This window comes from Anabrus simplex, chromosome 12 (assembly GCF_040414725.1).
Source record: "Anabrus simplex isolate iqAnaSimp1 chromosome 12, ASM4041472v1, whole genome shotgun sequence".
Lineage (NCBI taxonomy): Eukaryota > Metazoa > Arthropoda > Insecta > Orthoptera > Tettigoniidae > Anabrus > Anabrus simplex.
In genome coordinates, this window is record NC_090276.1 from 40,203,439 (window position 1) to 40,217,846 (window position 14,408).

The following is a 14,408-nucleotide window of genomic DNA, read 5'->3' on the forward strand; positions in this document are numbered from 1 at the left end:
TATCCCCCCAAAGTCGGTGCCATTGTTTCGAATGTACGGATATTAGCCAGTGTCTTAATTTTTGGGGAAGGTACCCCGGTATCGGAGATTTAAACTTCTCTTTGAATAATAAATATTGGAATGGGTCTAATAAAAATTTTAAAATATTTTCGGAACCATATACTGTTTATGTTTAATAGGGGCAATGCTTTAATCCACAGCAAATAATGGCGGGAATGAAATTTTAGTAATTACAAACACTTGAGTTTTTATAATTTTAAAACATGGAACACGGTATCGGACATTATCAGTATTATTTTCCTGTTACACTGTACCATTGCATTACTTTCTAAGACACATGTCACATTTGTAACAAAGGGCATCTCCTTCAAGATTAGTAGAGTTTTCATGTGCCCAACCCTTGCACATGATGCACTGAATCCAGTCTTCACTAAAATTATCTCTACAGATGATGCACTCTTTTCACAGTCAAATGCCAGACTTTTTACTTTTTCCTGGTTCTGCTTCTTCGTTCGCACCGTTTTTGCAGATTTTTTCGTTTCTCTCAGCACTGAGTTTTGTTGTTTTTCTTTAAGCCTTTGTTTGAAAGGGGTGGAGGTTATAACTTCACTATGGTCTCCACGCCTTTTCCTCAGGTTTAAGTTTTCAATAGTTTAACTTGGACGAGGACTAATTTCCTTGCACTCTGAGATTTATTTTGATTAAGCCCATCTGAATCTTCACTCCTAGAGGAATTGGAAGTGGATGCTATGCATGGTGAAGCTGAAGGACTGAATGTTGTTGTAGTTGGTTGTGCTTCAGATGTCGCCTGGATCGAAGGAAGCTGGCTATTGGAAGGAATTTTAGCAGCTGTTGGTGATAACTCTTTAGAGGACGCGAGGAAATCTAAGTCGCTGAGCAAGCTCCATTCTGCACACCTTGGTATACTCAGAGTCAACTAGACCTGAAATATCTTTCAGCGTAATTTTAAGATTGGAATACTTCCTCATCCACATGGAACAAGCCTCGTTGAAGGCATTCATGAATGGCTTCATGATCACTAGAGCCCGGATTTTTATGCATTAATAGGTTAGAATGCAAACTTACTGAAGCGAGTAGCAAGTATTGTCTACCTTCACAACGATTATGCTATAGGGATTGCATATACATTAGGGGTACGGCCGATCAGAACCCCTATAATTTATGTTACTGTTGCTACATTATGGAAGAGCGGATAGCCGACACTTCCTACTAACCAAATTAGTTTGCAATCTAACCTGTTACTGCATAAAAATCCGGGCTTTAATGATCACTCGGTCAAGAGGTTGCAACCTGTGAGTTGTATGAGGTGGCAAACTCAGCATGTGGATGTTGTGGTCTCGAGCGAACAGAATAACATCCAAATCTTTGTGGCTGGAATGACCATCCACAATAAGTAACACTGGATTCTCTTCACTTGGGTTCAGTCTCAAAACAAAAGATTTCATCCACTTTGGGAATCCCTCCTTAGTTATCCTCCCGCTCGGATGGGCATCAAATACACTGCCCATGGGCGCATCCTTCGTCAGATCATTGTCCATTCTCACTCAGGGGAAAACAAACAATGGAGAAACAAACTGGTTACCTGAGGCATTTATGCAGAGAAGAACAGTAACGTTTTTCCCCTTTCCCCGGAAGTTAGCTTGCCAACTTGTTTCTTCCCTTTCACAGATAACACCTTCAACTGAGTATCGTGCACAACTGAAACACCAGTCTCGTCAGCGTTGAAAATCCTCGAAGGATGAAATAAATATCGCAGCATTAACACAGTGATCTTGTCAAAAATTGTATCCACTTGCTCATTGTTGAAGCATTTCGTCCGCTGTCGGCTGGTGGATTCGAACTATCTCAAGCTCAGGTGTGATATAGTTTTCGACCTCTTGAAACTTCGAATATGTTACAAAAAATCTAATATAATCATGTCAGAAAGCACTTGTAACAATTTTCAATGTTTTAACATTAGTTGTTTTGCTTAATTCGAAAGTCATTTTGAGTTGTAATTATTTCCCAGATTATAGTAAGTGATGTAAGAATTATGTATCCATGGAATTTCATTATAATAATGTTTACTCTAAATCGAGGATAATGATTGTTTTCACGAAAATCAATAGTAAAAATAGCAGTAAATTAATGAATACGATTATTACTAGAGACATATACACAAACACATAGCACACTTCGCTACATTGCGACTATGAATTTTACTACGTCACAGCACTTCAGTATGTCTTCTGTTGTTGTAACATTTTTGTGTGTGAATCCTCAAGAATAGAATTTTCAATCTCAGATGAGCTATAAAAAAGACACATTGACATAACAAAATGATTTTATTATCTACAGTTTAGTAGTTTCCTGCTTATTTTTCCACATAAACGCCATAACGATTTACGCATTTGTCGTATCGTGACACCAGCTTTCCGATGCTCTCTGCAAAAGATTTTGCCGCCAGTGAAGTAAAGTGCGCCAATCAATCAGTCACTACTGATCTGCATTTAGGGCAGTCGCCCAGGTGCCACATTCCCTATCTGTTTTTTTCCTAGCCTTTTCTTAAATGATTGCAAAGAAATGGGAAATTTGTCGAACATGTCCCTTGGTAAGTTATTCCAATCACTCACTCCCCTTCCTATAAAGGAATATTTGCCCCAATTTGTCCTCCTGAATTCCAACTTTATCTTCATATTGTGATGTTTCCTACTTTTAAAGACACCATTCAAAGTTATTCGTCTACTGTCATTCCACGCCATCTCTCCACTGACAGCTCGGAACATACCACTTAGTCGAGCAGCTCGTCTCCTTTCTCCCAAATCTTCCCAGCCCAAACTTTGCAACATTTTTTTAACGCTACTCTTTTGTCGGAAATCACCCAGAACAAATCGAGCTGCTTTTCTTTGGATTTTTTCCAGTTCTCGAATCAAGTAATCCTGGTGAGGGTCCCATACACTGGAACCATACTCTAGTTAGGGTCTTACCAGAGACTTATATGCACCCTCCTTTACATCCTTACTACAATACCTAAATACCCTCATAACCATGTGCTGAGATCAGTACCCTTTATTTACAATCCCATTTATGTGATTACCCCAATGAAGATCTTTCCTTATATTAACAATTAGGTACTTAGGAACTTCCACCCCATCAACACAGTAATTAAAACTGAGAGGACGTTTCCTATTTGTGAAACTCACAACCTGACTTTTAAACCCGTTTATCATCATCCCATTGCGTACTGTCCATCTCACATTATCGACAGCCTAGAATTTGTCCGCCACAAGTAGAGGTTCACGATCAGTCAGCTTTCTGCAGACATTGCAAGGTCTCCTCTGTACACTATTGTGATTCAACACTTACGATACTGGAAAGTTTGTTCACGTTTTAGGTCCCAACAATGTTGACTAACAATCACAAAACTCGGCGAATGGCGTCAGCCATAATGTTTCCCACGCGTTATCCTAGTGAGGGGAAAGAGTTTCTAAAGTCTATCGTTACCGGCGATGCAACTTGGGCCCTGTATGACACTCCAGAAGGATGTATCCTTCTTGTCCAAACAAACCAAGAAAGTTTAAACTGGCACTTAGCAACAGGCAAAACAATGGTTACCGTTTTTTGGACGATAAAGATGTCTTGTAAGTGCACCTTATGGAAAAAGAGGCGTCCAGACGCATATTAACTCACCGGCGGGACACTTTTTTGCAGAGAGCATCGAGAAGCTGGTGTCACGGTACGACAAATGCCTAAATCGTTATGGCGTTTATGTGGAAAAATAAGTAGGAAACTACTAAACCGTAGATGATAAAATCGTCAAGGTGTCTTTTTTTATAGCCCATCGGAGGTTGAAAAAAATAGCCTTCGTAATAACGAAAGGATACGTTCGTCGTCCGTGTGGGAGTTGAGCAAACAGGTAACATTACATTTATTGTGATATAAACAGTGTTGCAAAGCCTGCGGTTTTGTACCTAAATCTTATGATTTATTCGACTTGGGGAACTAAAAGTAAGGACTAATTGGCCCCAGAGCGGTTGAATAATTTGAGCTGTTGCTGCTTAGTTGTTCATTGCTGTGACTGTACGAATTACTGGACTCTCTCTGGAGTCGAACCAATCGTGTGTAGCTCGTGGCCCTGTGTTGACATCCAGAGGTCTACACACAGCTGCTGTATGAGGTAAATGGACTTGGGGACCTAAAGTAAGGATTAGCCGTCCCCAGGTAAATAGCAATGGGCCGGACCGCCTGCTGTGCCATAAGGAAGAGTGACGTGTAAGTAGACACCCCGAGTGTTTTAGTTTACTGTCAGAGGGTAGCTGTTTTTTAACGATTGCTCAAGATTTCAGTCCAGATAGGATAATTACTTTCATATCAATTGTAGACAACTGTCACTTAATCAGAAATACGAGTATATTTTCTTCTCTTTGGACAGAACACATGTTTATAGGTCGTGAAACACAGGAGAATCATCCCGTAAATAATTTGAGAACTATACATTGTCCCTGGTGTGCGAGTCTGAAGAAGACTACTGTATTTTGATTAGAAGATATTATTACGTACCCATAAATACGCTTACTTTCCTAATTTACATTTATGTATAGTTCTTACCAGTTCTTTTTTTTACACGTTTTATTTTTACACGTTGCTTTACGTCGCACCGAACCAAGCTGTGCGTTCGGGAGACGGGTGCGTCCGAACCCCACCGTCGGCTGTCTTGAGAATGGTTCTCCGTGGTTTCCAATTTTCACTTCCAGGCAAATGGCCGGGTAGTTTCTATTCATAGACCACAGCCTATTGCTTCCACCTCCTTACCCAATTTCACTCACAATCCTTCATTTCATCTTCGTTAGGTCCTCAACTGAGATTGGCGACAGGAAGGGCATCCGGCCGTAAAACCTGTCACATAATTTCATCTCACCTCATACCCGACCCCGTATCAGGAATGGGACTGGAGGTATACATACATGCATACATACATACATACATACATACATACATACATACATACTTACTGTACCTACTTTACGTCGCACCTGCACAGATAGGTCTTGTGGTGGCGGTGAGATAGGAAGGGGATAGAAGTGTGAAGGCAGCGGCCTTGGCTTTAATTCAGGTACCTGGCGTCAAAAGGGGGAAACAACAGAAAATCAACTGCAAGGCTACAGACAGTGGGGTTCAAATCAACTATCTTCCGAGTGCAAGCTGACAGATATGTGACCCAAACCACGACGTTCTTAGGACGGTTTTAATACAAGAGAAACTTCCAAACGTTGTAAGGCGTTTTTAAGGTAATTTAGTGGGATTTTAAAGCTTGTACCGAGCTCGACACCTGCAGTCGCTTAAGTGCAGCCAATATCCAGCATTCAGGACATTGTGGGTTCGAACTCCGCTTTCGGCAGCCCTAAAGATGGTTTTCCGTGGTTTCCCCACTTTCACACAGGCCTTAATTAAGGCCACCGCCGCTTCATTCCATTCTTAGTCCTTTTCTATCCCACCGTCGCCATAAGACCCATCTGTGTCGGTGCGACGTAACGCAACTTGTAAAACAAAATATGACGCAGTGGCAAATCGATTGTTCATTTGACAGCACTGGATGGAAACAGCTTCTCACTTTGGATCTCTTGTACCGCAGACACGTTTCGGTCAGTTCAATTTGTTTTCTTCTTTGACTTCAAGACTTTGCGCTTGAACACTGCTCGGAATATCCTCTTGATGACTTTGTAAATCACGAACGAGATGATGCCGGCGACAGCGAGAACCGTTGCTATCACATCTAACAACAGATACTGGAAGAAGTTCAAGTCGACCGCGGCTGAACGGAGATGCGGGGCTCCGCGATGTCTGATGACGTACTCAGTCCAGTAGACAGCCGTATCCATGGCCGACATCGGGCGATCGTGGTAAGCTCGCGAAACCTTCATGGCGTTCTCCTTGTAGCTGTAACAGAAAGAAATTGTCTACTTTAGTGGCTCATAATTTTTAACACTTTAATACTGTTTCGTGCCAGACCTGTGGTAGCCCCTTGGGGGTACTTCTTGGAAGGTAATAGTGAGATTCAACGAGAAACGCGAAAGTTCCGCCTCTAGCCACCTCGCGAATGTTCGGGTTCACATCACACGAGCTATAAAAGGGAGGCTAGCCGCGGACAGTCAGTCAGGGTTGGGTTACGTGGTGGAGTCAGTGTGAGACTCCGTGTGTTGGGGTTTGGTGGCTGGGCTGGGAGCAACAGAGGTGTTGTTTGTCGCTAGTGTCCTACTGAGGTCTGAACTAGGAGCCTTGGTTGTTGAGATCGGAGTGTTCAGAAAGTGGCTGGATTAGGGACGGCGTGCGGAACGGAAGACTGCATACAACTTGAGAGTGCTGTGTGTATGTGTGTTTCTGCGGACTGAGTATCGCCATGAGTTAAGGAGGGAAGCCGCGATCGTGAGTGTAGAAGTAAATGGACCTGTGATAAAATTCGTTGTTGTGAATATCGTCTTGCTGTTGAATAATTCTGAGCTGTTGTTGCTTCGTTGTTCACTGCATTTGACCGTGTGAATTACTGGACTGTCTCTGGAGTCGAGCCAAGGAATAGTTGTCGTTTTGTAGCCCGTAGCCCTGTGTTGAAATCTAGTGGTCTACACACAGCTGCTGTATGGGGTAAATGGACTTGGGGAACTGAAAGTAAGGCTTAGCCGTCCCCAGGTAAATAGCAAGGGCCGGACCGCCTGCTGTGCCATGAGGAAGAGAGACTTGTAAATGGACAGTAATTAAGAAGTATAGCCCATTCATCTGTGTGTGTGTGTGTGTGTGCATTTATTGGGCCATCCTGAAACAGATTTATAAAAAGTTTTACTCGTAACAATATTAACTTGCCAGGATAATAAATAAATAAATAAATAAATAAATAAATAAATAAATAAATAAATAAATAAATACATGAATAAATAAATATTTTATCGAGCAAGTTGGTTATGCGGTTAGAATCACGTAGCTCTGTGATTGCATTCAGGAGGTGGTGGGTTCGAATCCCCACATTCAGCAGCCAACAAACAAACCTAAGCTTTTCAGTTGATATGGATATCATGGTTTGGCACTGATATGGACTTAGCAACAAAAATCGAAATTAATGAATATGTCCGTTATCATAATCGGCATGGTAAAATGTGTAAGACATAAATAGTCGGAAATTTAATGTTGCCATTAATGCTCACACGACCCGTACTTATATACATGATATTGTATAGGCTTTTGGGCTTGTGCCGTGTCAAGATAATAAGGTGAAATTCTTAACGTTTCGCAGAAAACTGTGCTCTGCGTCCTCAGAAGAATTCTCGGCTGTCCACGAGAAAGGCTTCTTAAACAATTACACTTTTGAATTTGGAACGTTATAATAGAAGTAGAAGTGGAAATGGTACGTTCTTTCACCACCAGATGGCCTCCAGGACGTGGCACAACGCTAGTGTTCGAAGCGGAAGTTGACCGAACCATCACAATCACACTAAGCAGTTCACATAGCGTATTTGTGTAACACATGACAGGTGTATGACATAGACACAAGCCTGGAATGAAACATCTGGCGACGAGGAACGTACGAATTTGGAAAACACCGAGACGAAATAACAAGAGTGAAGAGGCAAAGAAGGGAACTACCTACGTAAATCCTTAATGGCTGGCAACCAGGTATTACTTAATTGATAGCCGGTGTCCCTGTTGAAAATGTTAGGATTTCTACGTATTTCCACATCTTTCCGTATAATCCTGGACCTGTAGTGTCTAGTGTGGGTAAGAGCTCGAGCATCTTGGAACATGACATCATGACCCAACGATAGAGCGTGCTCAGCTATTGCCGATTTGTCAGGTTGATTGAGACGAATATTACGTTCATGTTCTTTGATACGGTTACCAATGGATCGGCATGTTTGGCCAATATATACTTTACCGCACGTACAGAGAATTTCGTATACCGCAGGATGTAAAAGTGGGGACAATTTGTTCTGGGTTTTACTCAGACTGTGATCAATTTTAGTGGCGGTGCCAAACACGGTTTTTATATTGTGTTTGCGGAGGACCTTGGCAATTCGATCTGCGGTGTTGTGAATGTAAGGCAAGTAGGCAGTTCCCTTCACTTCTTCCTTCTGTGAGATTTGCTTGGTCGTTTCTCTGGGATGTAGGGCTCTATGAATCTGCAAGTCGCTGTAACCATTACCCTTAAACGCGACTTTGAGGGTGTCCATCTCGATCTGGATATGTGATGGCTCACAAATTCGTCTCGCCCTCTTGGCGAGTGTCGTGAGGATGCCCTGTTTTTGTGCTGGATGGTGGTGAGAATCTGCACGAAGATAGCGATTTGTGTGGGTAGGCTTACGATAGACGGTATGTCCTAAGGAGCCGTCCGGTTTCTTTCTTACTAGAACATCCAAGAAAGGAAGGCATCCGTCCGACTCCATCTCCATAGTGAATTTTATTGACGGATGTTAGTGATTTAGAAGGTCCTGAGAAACTTCATCTATTTCTAAACCACCTAAATCAGCAACATCCGTTAATAAATTTCACTATGGAGATGGAGTCGGGCGGATGCCCTCCTTTCTTGGATGTTCTAGTAAGAAAGAAACCGGACGGCTCCTTAGGACATACCGCCTATCATAAGCATACCCACACAAATCGCTATCTTCGTGCAGATTCTCACCACCATCCAGCACAAAAACAGGGCATCCTCACGACACTCGCCAAGAGGGCGAGACGAATTTGTGAGCCATCACATATCCAGATCGAGATGGACACGCTCAAAGTCGCGTTTAAGGGTAATGTTTACAGCGACTTTCAGATTCATAGAGCCCTACATCCCAGAGAAACGACCAAGCAAATCTCACAGAAGGAAGAAGTGAAGGGAACTGCCTACTTGCCTTACATTCACAACACCACAGATCGAATTGCCAAGGTCTTCCACAAACACAATATAAAAACCGTGTTTGGCACCGCCACTAAAATTGATCACAGTCTGAGTAAAACCCAGAACAAATTGTCCCCACTTTTACATCCTGCGGTATACGAAATTCCCTGTACGTGCGGTAAAGTATATATTGGCCAAACATGCCGATCCATTGGTAACCGTATCAAAGAACATGAACGTATTATTCGTCTCAACCAACCTGATAAATCGGCAATAGCTGAGCACGCTCTATCGTCGGCTCATGATGTCATGTTCCAAGATGCTCGAGCTCTTACCCACACTAGACACTACAGGTCCAGGATTATACGGGAAGATGTGGAAATACGTAGAAATCCTAACATTTTCAACAGGGACACCGGCTATCAATTAAGTAATACCTGGTTGCCAGCCATTAAGAATTTACGTAGGTAGTACTCTTCCCTGCCCCTTCACTATTGTTATTTCGTCTCGGTGTTTTCCAAATTGGTACGTTCCTCGTCGCCAGATGTTTCATTTCAGGCTTATGTCTATGTCTTACACCTGTCATATGTTACGCAAACACGCTATGTGAACTGCTTAGTGTGATTGTGATGGTTTGGTCAACTTCCGCTTCGAACGCTAGCGTTGTGCCACGTCCTGGAGGCCATCTGGTGGTGAATGAACATACCATTTCCACTTCTACTTCTATTATAACGTTCCAAATTCAAAAGTGTAATTGTTTAAGAAGCCTTTCTAGTGGACAGCCGAGAATTCTTCTGAGGACGCAGAGCACAGTTTTCTGCGAAACGTTAAGAATTTCACCTTATTATCTTGACACGGCACAAGCCCAAAAGCCTATACAATATCAAGTCGGAAATTTAATTTTATATAACTTCAGTTATGTATTATTTATCGGTAGGTCCATTAATGACATAGATATTAGAGAATTACGTTTTAGGCCTTCCCCTGAGCTACCATTTCATTCAGCATGAATAACATTATTTATAGCCTAGATTGTAATGCCTCATTCCTCGATTTTAGGTACCGATTTTCGCTAAATTATCTCCAACCATTTTCTAGTGATGCGCGTACATACATACATACATACATACATACATACATACATACATACATACATACATACATACATACATACATACAGAGATGACGGGTCGGTGCGATGTAAAGCAACTAGCAAAAAAAGAGAGATAACGGGACCGGGCGAGTTGGCCGTGCGGTTAGGGGCGCACGGCTGTGAGCTTGCATCCGGGAGATAGTGGGTTCGAATACCACTGTCGGCAGCCCTAAAGACGGGTTTTCGTGGTTTCCCATTTTCACACCAGGCAAATGCTGGGCCTGTACCTTAATTAAGGCCATGGCCGCATCCTTCCAACTCCGAGGTCTTTCCTATCACATCGTCGCCATAAGACCTATCTTTGTCGGTGCGACGTAAAGCCACTAGCAAAAAAAATGACGGAAAATGGAAAAAAAAGTGCATTTCCTTGTTACTGTGGACACGACCGCAACAGAAATGGCATTTTTTGAACATTCTGAGCTATGTACAGACAAAGCACTGATTATATATATACTACTCTAAGATAACTAAATTGGTGGCATATTTTATGACATCAGTTGCCATCAGTAACTCGGTGTAGTCCTCATTAGATGACCTGCTCTTGTAGTCCTGTATAATGTGCCTGTCAGCTCCACAGTCACATTTTGGAGATTGTAATTTATCCCACTCATGGGGAACATCCGCGCACCAGCCATGGTTGCTCCGTATTCTATCTAAGATAAAGCAGACCAAATTCTGCGAGGCGGTTCAAATGCAGGAGATTTCTTCGTGATGCAGGGTAGATTTGACAGCTTGGAGGGCGGTTTTCTTCCCAGCTTTGCTTCCAGGAACTAACAACTTTGAAGTTTATTTGAAGTGTTTTTGACATTCAATTGTTATCTTTACCAATATACAAAAGATAACCTCACGAGCAATGTCACTTCTCGGTTTGTTGCATACATTTTCTGACATCACCGATATCCACGCCCTCAGAGCCTACTATGTGTTTTGCATCCTACCGATTAGAGCCAGAGTATCTGATTGTCGGAACTTGAGCAGCTATCAGATAGTGGGTAAGTTAAACTTTCGCCCGTTATCTACTCGCAGGAAAGTAGCCGACCTTAGATTCCTATATAATGCTGTTAACGGTTTATTTCGTTCTCCTGAACCTGCATCCTTGTTCTTCCTACATGTCTCAACTCGCAAAACCAGGATAAATCAACTCCTTCATATTCGGTATTATTGTCTCTCTCTTGATCAAAGAACTCCGCATTCCAACCCTCCTCAACTATTTATCTTTTGACAGGAACTTTAAACTTTTTCTTCGTATGCCTCCTTAAGCTAGCTCATTTCCTTCATATTACTCTTTTTTATCTTTACCGAGCTCGATAGCTGTAGTCGCTTAAGTGCGGCCAGTATCCAGTATTCGGAAGATAGTAGGTTCGAACCCCACTGTCGGCAGCCCTGAAAATGGTTTTCCGTGGTTTTCCATTTTAACACCAAGCAAATGCTGGAGTTGTACCTTAATTAAGGCCACGGCTGCTTCCTTCCCACTCCTAGCCCTATCCTGTCCCATCGTCGCCATAAGACCTATCGCCGGCCTGAGTGGCTCAGACGGTTAAGGCGCTGGCCTTCTAACCCCAACTTGGCAGGTTCGATCCTGGCTCAGTCCGGTGGTATTTGAAGGTGCTCAAATACGACAGCCTCGTGTCGGTAGATTTACTGGCACGTAAAAGAACTCCCGCGGGACTAAATTCCGGCACCTCGGCGTCTCCGAAGACCGTAAAAGTAGTTAGTGGGACGTAAAGCAACTAGCAAACCTTTTTCTCTTCTCATTGCTGTCCTCTCTATTGTACATAATGTAACATTTATTTATTTTTTACTGTACTATACCGTTACTTACGTGTCATGTCTGTATTTATCTTGCTGTGCTTACCTATACGTTCTTCCCTTCGTTTTATTTTCAATCTTTAATTTTCCCCGTTCTTTTCTTTTGCCTTTATGTTTTATTGTTAATGGTTGTGTCTGTACAGCAGGGGCGTATTCTCCTTGAATGCAAGGCATTCACTGCATGCGTTATGATAACACAAAGAACTGTCTGATTAACGATTTTAGGTTGTTTCAAGTCGAATATTAACGATTTCATCTCTCAGAAGTTCAAAATGTCCGCGCAACTGTACTGGTTCCGTTGCTTGACTACGTGTGGTGTTGGTGTAGTCTCGCCGTCTACACCACTCTAGGAAGAAAGAGACAACGAATGGACGAGTTCAGGAAGAAAGGCATTCAATCTTAAAATTGCATTCGGTGGCAGACGTAGTTCTAAAACCCTCCGAACGATGTCGCTGCAATTGAAACTTGGTCAGAATTTGTCACCCTATATCCGTGCTACCCTCTGCCATCTGTTAGCAACTTGGAGAAAGTCGGCATCTTTACAGCGAACGGGACCCACAGATTACCCCCCAGCGAGAACCCAACGTGACGAAACTGACCAATGCCACTGGAGTGACTTACCTCCAGTACTTGAGTTGTGGCTAACTAGTGAGTTAATTCATTGTATTTTCGGTGTTTTATTATATCTTGCGCAGATGTGGTATTAACGATGAATGAGTCTAAAACGGATATAATTGTAAATCAGTTTGAAAAGCCATTTACTGGCCGTTCGTTTGATGAAAAAATTCAAATTGTTAAAGCCGGGAGACCTCAACCTTCCCTCGTAAATTTCTTCCTCTTCTTCTTCTTAATCTGCTTACCCTCCAGGGTTGGCTTTTCCCTCGGACTCAGTGAGGGATCCCTCCTCTACCTCCTCAAGGGCAGTGTACTGGAGCTTCAGACTCTGGGTCGGGGGATACAACTGGGGAGGATGACCAGTACCTCGCCTCACCTGCTATCCTGAACAGGAGCCTTGCGGGGGATGGGAAGATTGGAAGGGATAGACAAGGAAGAGGGAAGGAAGCGGCCGTGGCCTGAAGTTAGGTAGCATCCCGGCATTTGCCTGGAGGAGAAGTGGGAAACTACGGAAAACCACTTCGAGGATGGCTGAGGTGGGAATCGAACCCACCTCTACTCAGTTGACCTCCCGAGGCTGAGTGGTCTCCGTTCCAGCCCTCGTACCACTTTTCAAATTTCGTGGCAGAGTCGGGAATCGAACCCGGGCCTCCGGGGGTGGCAGATAATTACACTAACCACTACACCACAGAGGCGGACCCTCGTAAATTTAAAAACAGAAAACAAGAATTGTGTACGCACGTTCAATCCAGAAACTTACAGTAAAACTGTTTGGCTCGAGTTCACCTACATGTAATAAGGGTGAGTAGAATTGAAATTTACTTAATACGTTGTGTTAACTGCATGGTTACTAGTTGCATGCCTCAGTGGAGATTCCAGGATACGCCACTGCTGTACAGTTATTTTGTTAGTTTTTAATTTTCTTCCGCTACTTTTGTCAGTAGATGATTGTTCTTCATTCTTCCTTTCCTTAATTTTTAAGTTTGGATTGTGCTACTCCATTCTAAATATGTTTTTTATTGCAGAACTCTCTAATTCGGCTTCTCGCTGTTTTGGTTTCCCAAAATAAATAAATAAATAAATAAATAAATAAATAAATAAATAAATAAATAAATAAATAAATAAATAAATAAATAAATAAATAGTTAATTCCCTACCAGTGATCATTGGCGGATGCCTAGATACTAATGAGTGTCTCTGTGTAAATCCTCCATGTCTATCTATTGGAAGCTGAGAGTCGTCTAAAATTTTCGAGTACCTCCCGAAGAAGAACGTTCTTCCATTGAATGTCTGGAGGAGGTGTATAACTCAACATTGGTAACTAGAAGTTGGGTGTTGTTCCACTAGTAATTTGCGTTGTAATTTTTAGCTCAGTGCAGCGTTGCCAACCTTCTGAGATGGTCAGGATCGTACAATAACCCCAAAGAGATCGTAATTTTTCAAGAGAGGATCGTACAACTTAAAATAACCATTAAAATATTCGCTGTAAGTCTACTTACAGATGCAACAACTTGCTTCTCCGGAAGCTGACTGGTACATTTCTCGATTAATAATACCGTATGAGATTTCCGAAAAGTCGAGTACCTCTGGTTCGGGCCGCACGTAAAACTCCACGTTCCGTCGACAAAACAGGTGGTGACAAAACAGAGAGTGAAAATTCTGGAAGTGCGGGAAACTCACATTCATCAAACGTGTTTTTCACCTCCTGTAACTTAGCCCAAGTTATTTACTTCAGAGCAGACTGTAACATCGTCACTGATGTTGACAAAAGGTAATTTGCTATAGTCATCGTCAATCTGCTGAAGGCGAATGCTATGATCTACAAGCGCGAGACCGTGAAGTAACTCAGAAAGGAAAGAGCCCACTTTGAGCAAATTCCCTTTGCGAATCTCATTATTCGAAACCTCTACTTCTTTCCAATTTGTCATCTATGACAGAACATAACTATCACGAATAAAA

The 14,408-nt window shown here is 42.4% G+C and overlaps 1 protein-coding gene across 1 annotated transcript in view; it reads right to left on the reverse strand.

The window, feature by feature from the left end:
- Positions 1-4,392: 4,392 nt before the first annotated feature.
- Positions 4,393-14,408, reverse strand: part of LOC136884527 (UDP-glycosyltransferase UGT5) — a 29,132-nt gene continuing 19,116 nt past the window's right edge. Inside the window, exon 5 of the mRNA XM_067156764.2 lies at positions 4,393-5,937. Coding sequence (XP_067012865.2) covers positions 5,649-5,937 — 289 coding nt within the window. The 3' untranslated portion in view covers positions 4,393-5,648. The remainder of the gene's footprint in view (positions 5,938-14,408) is intronic.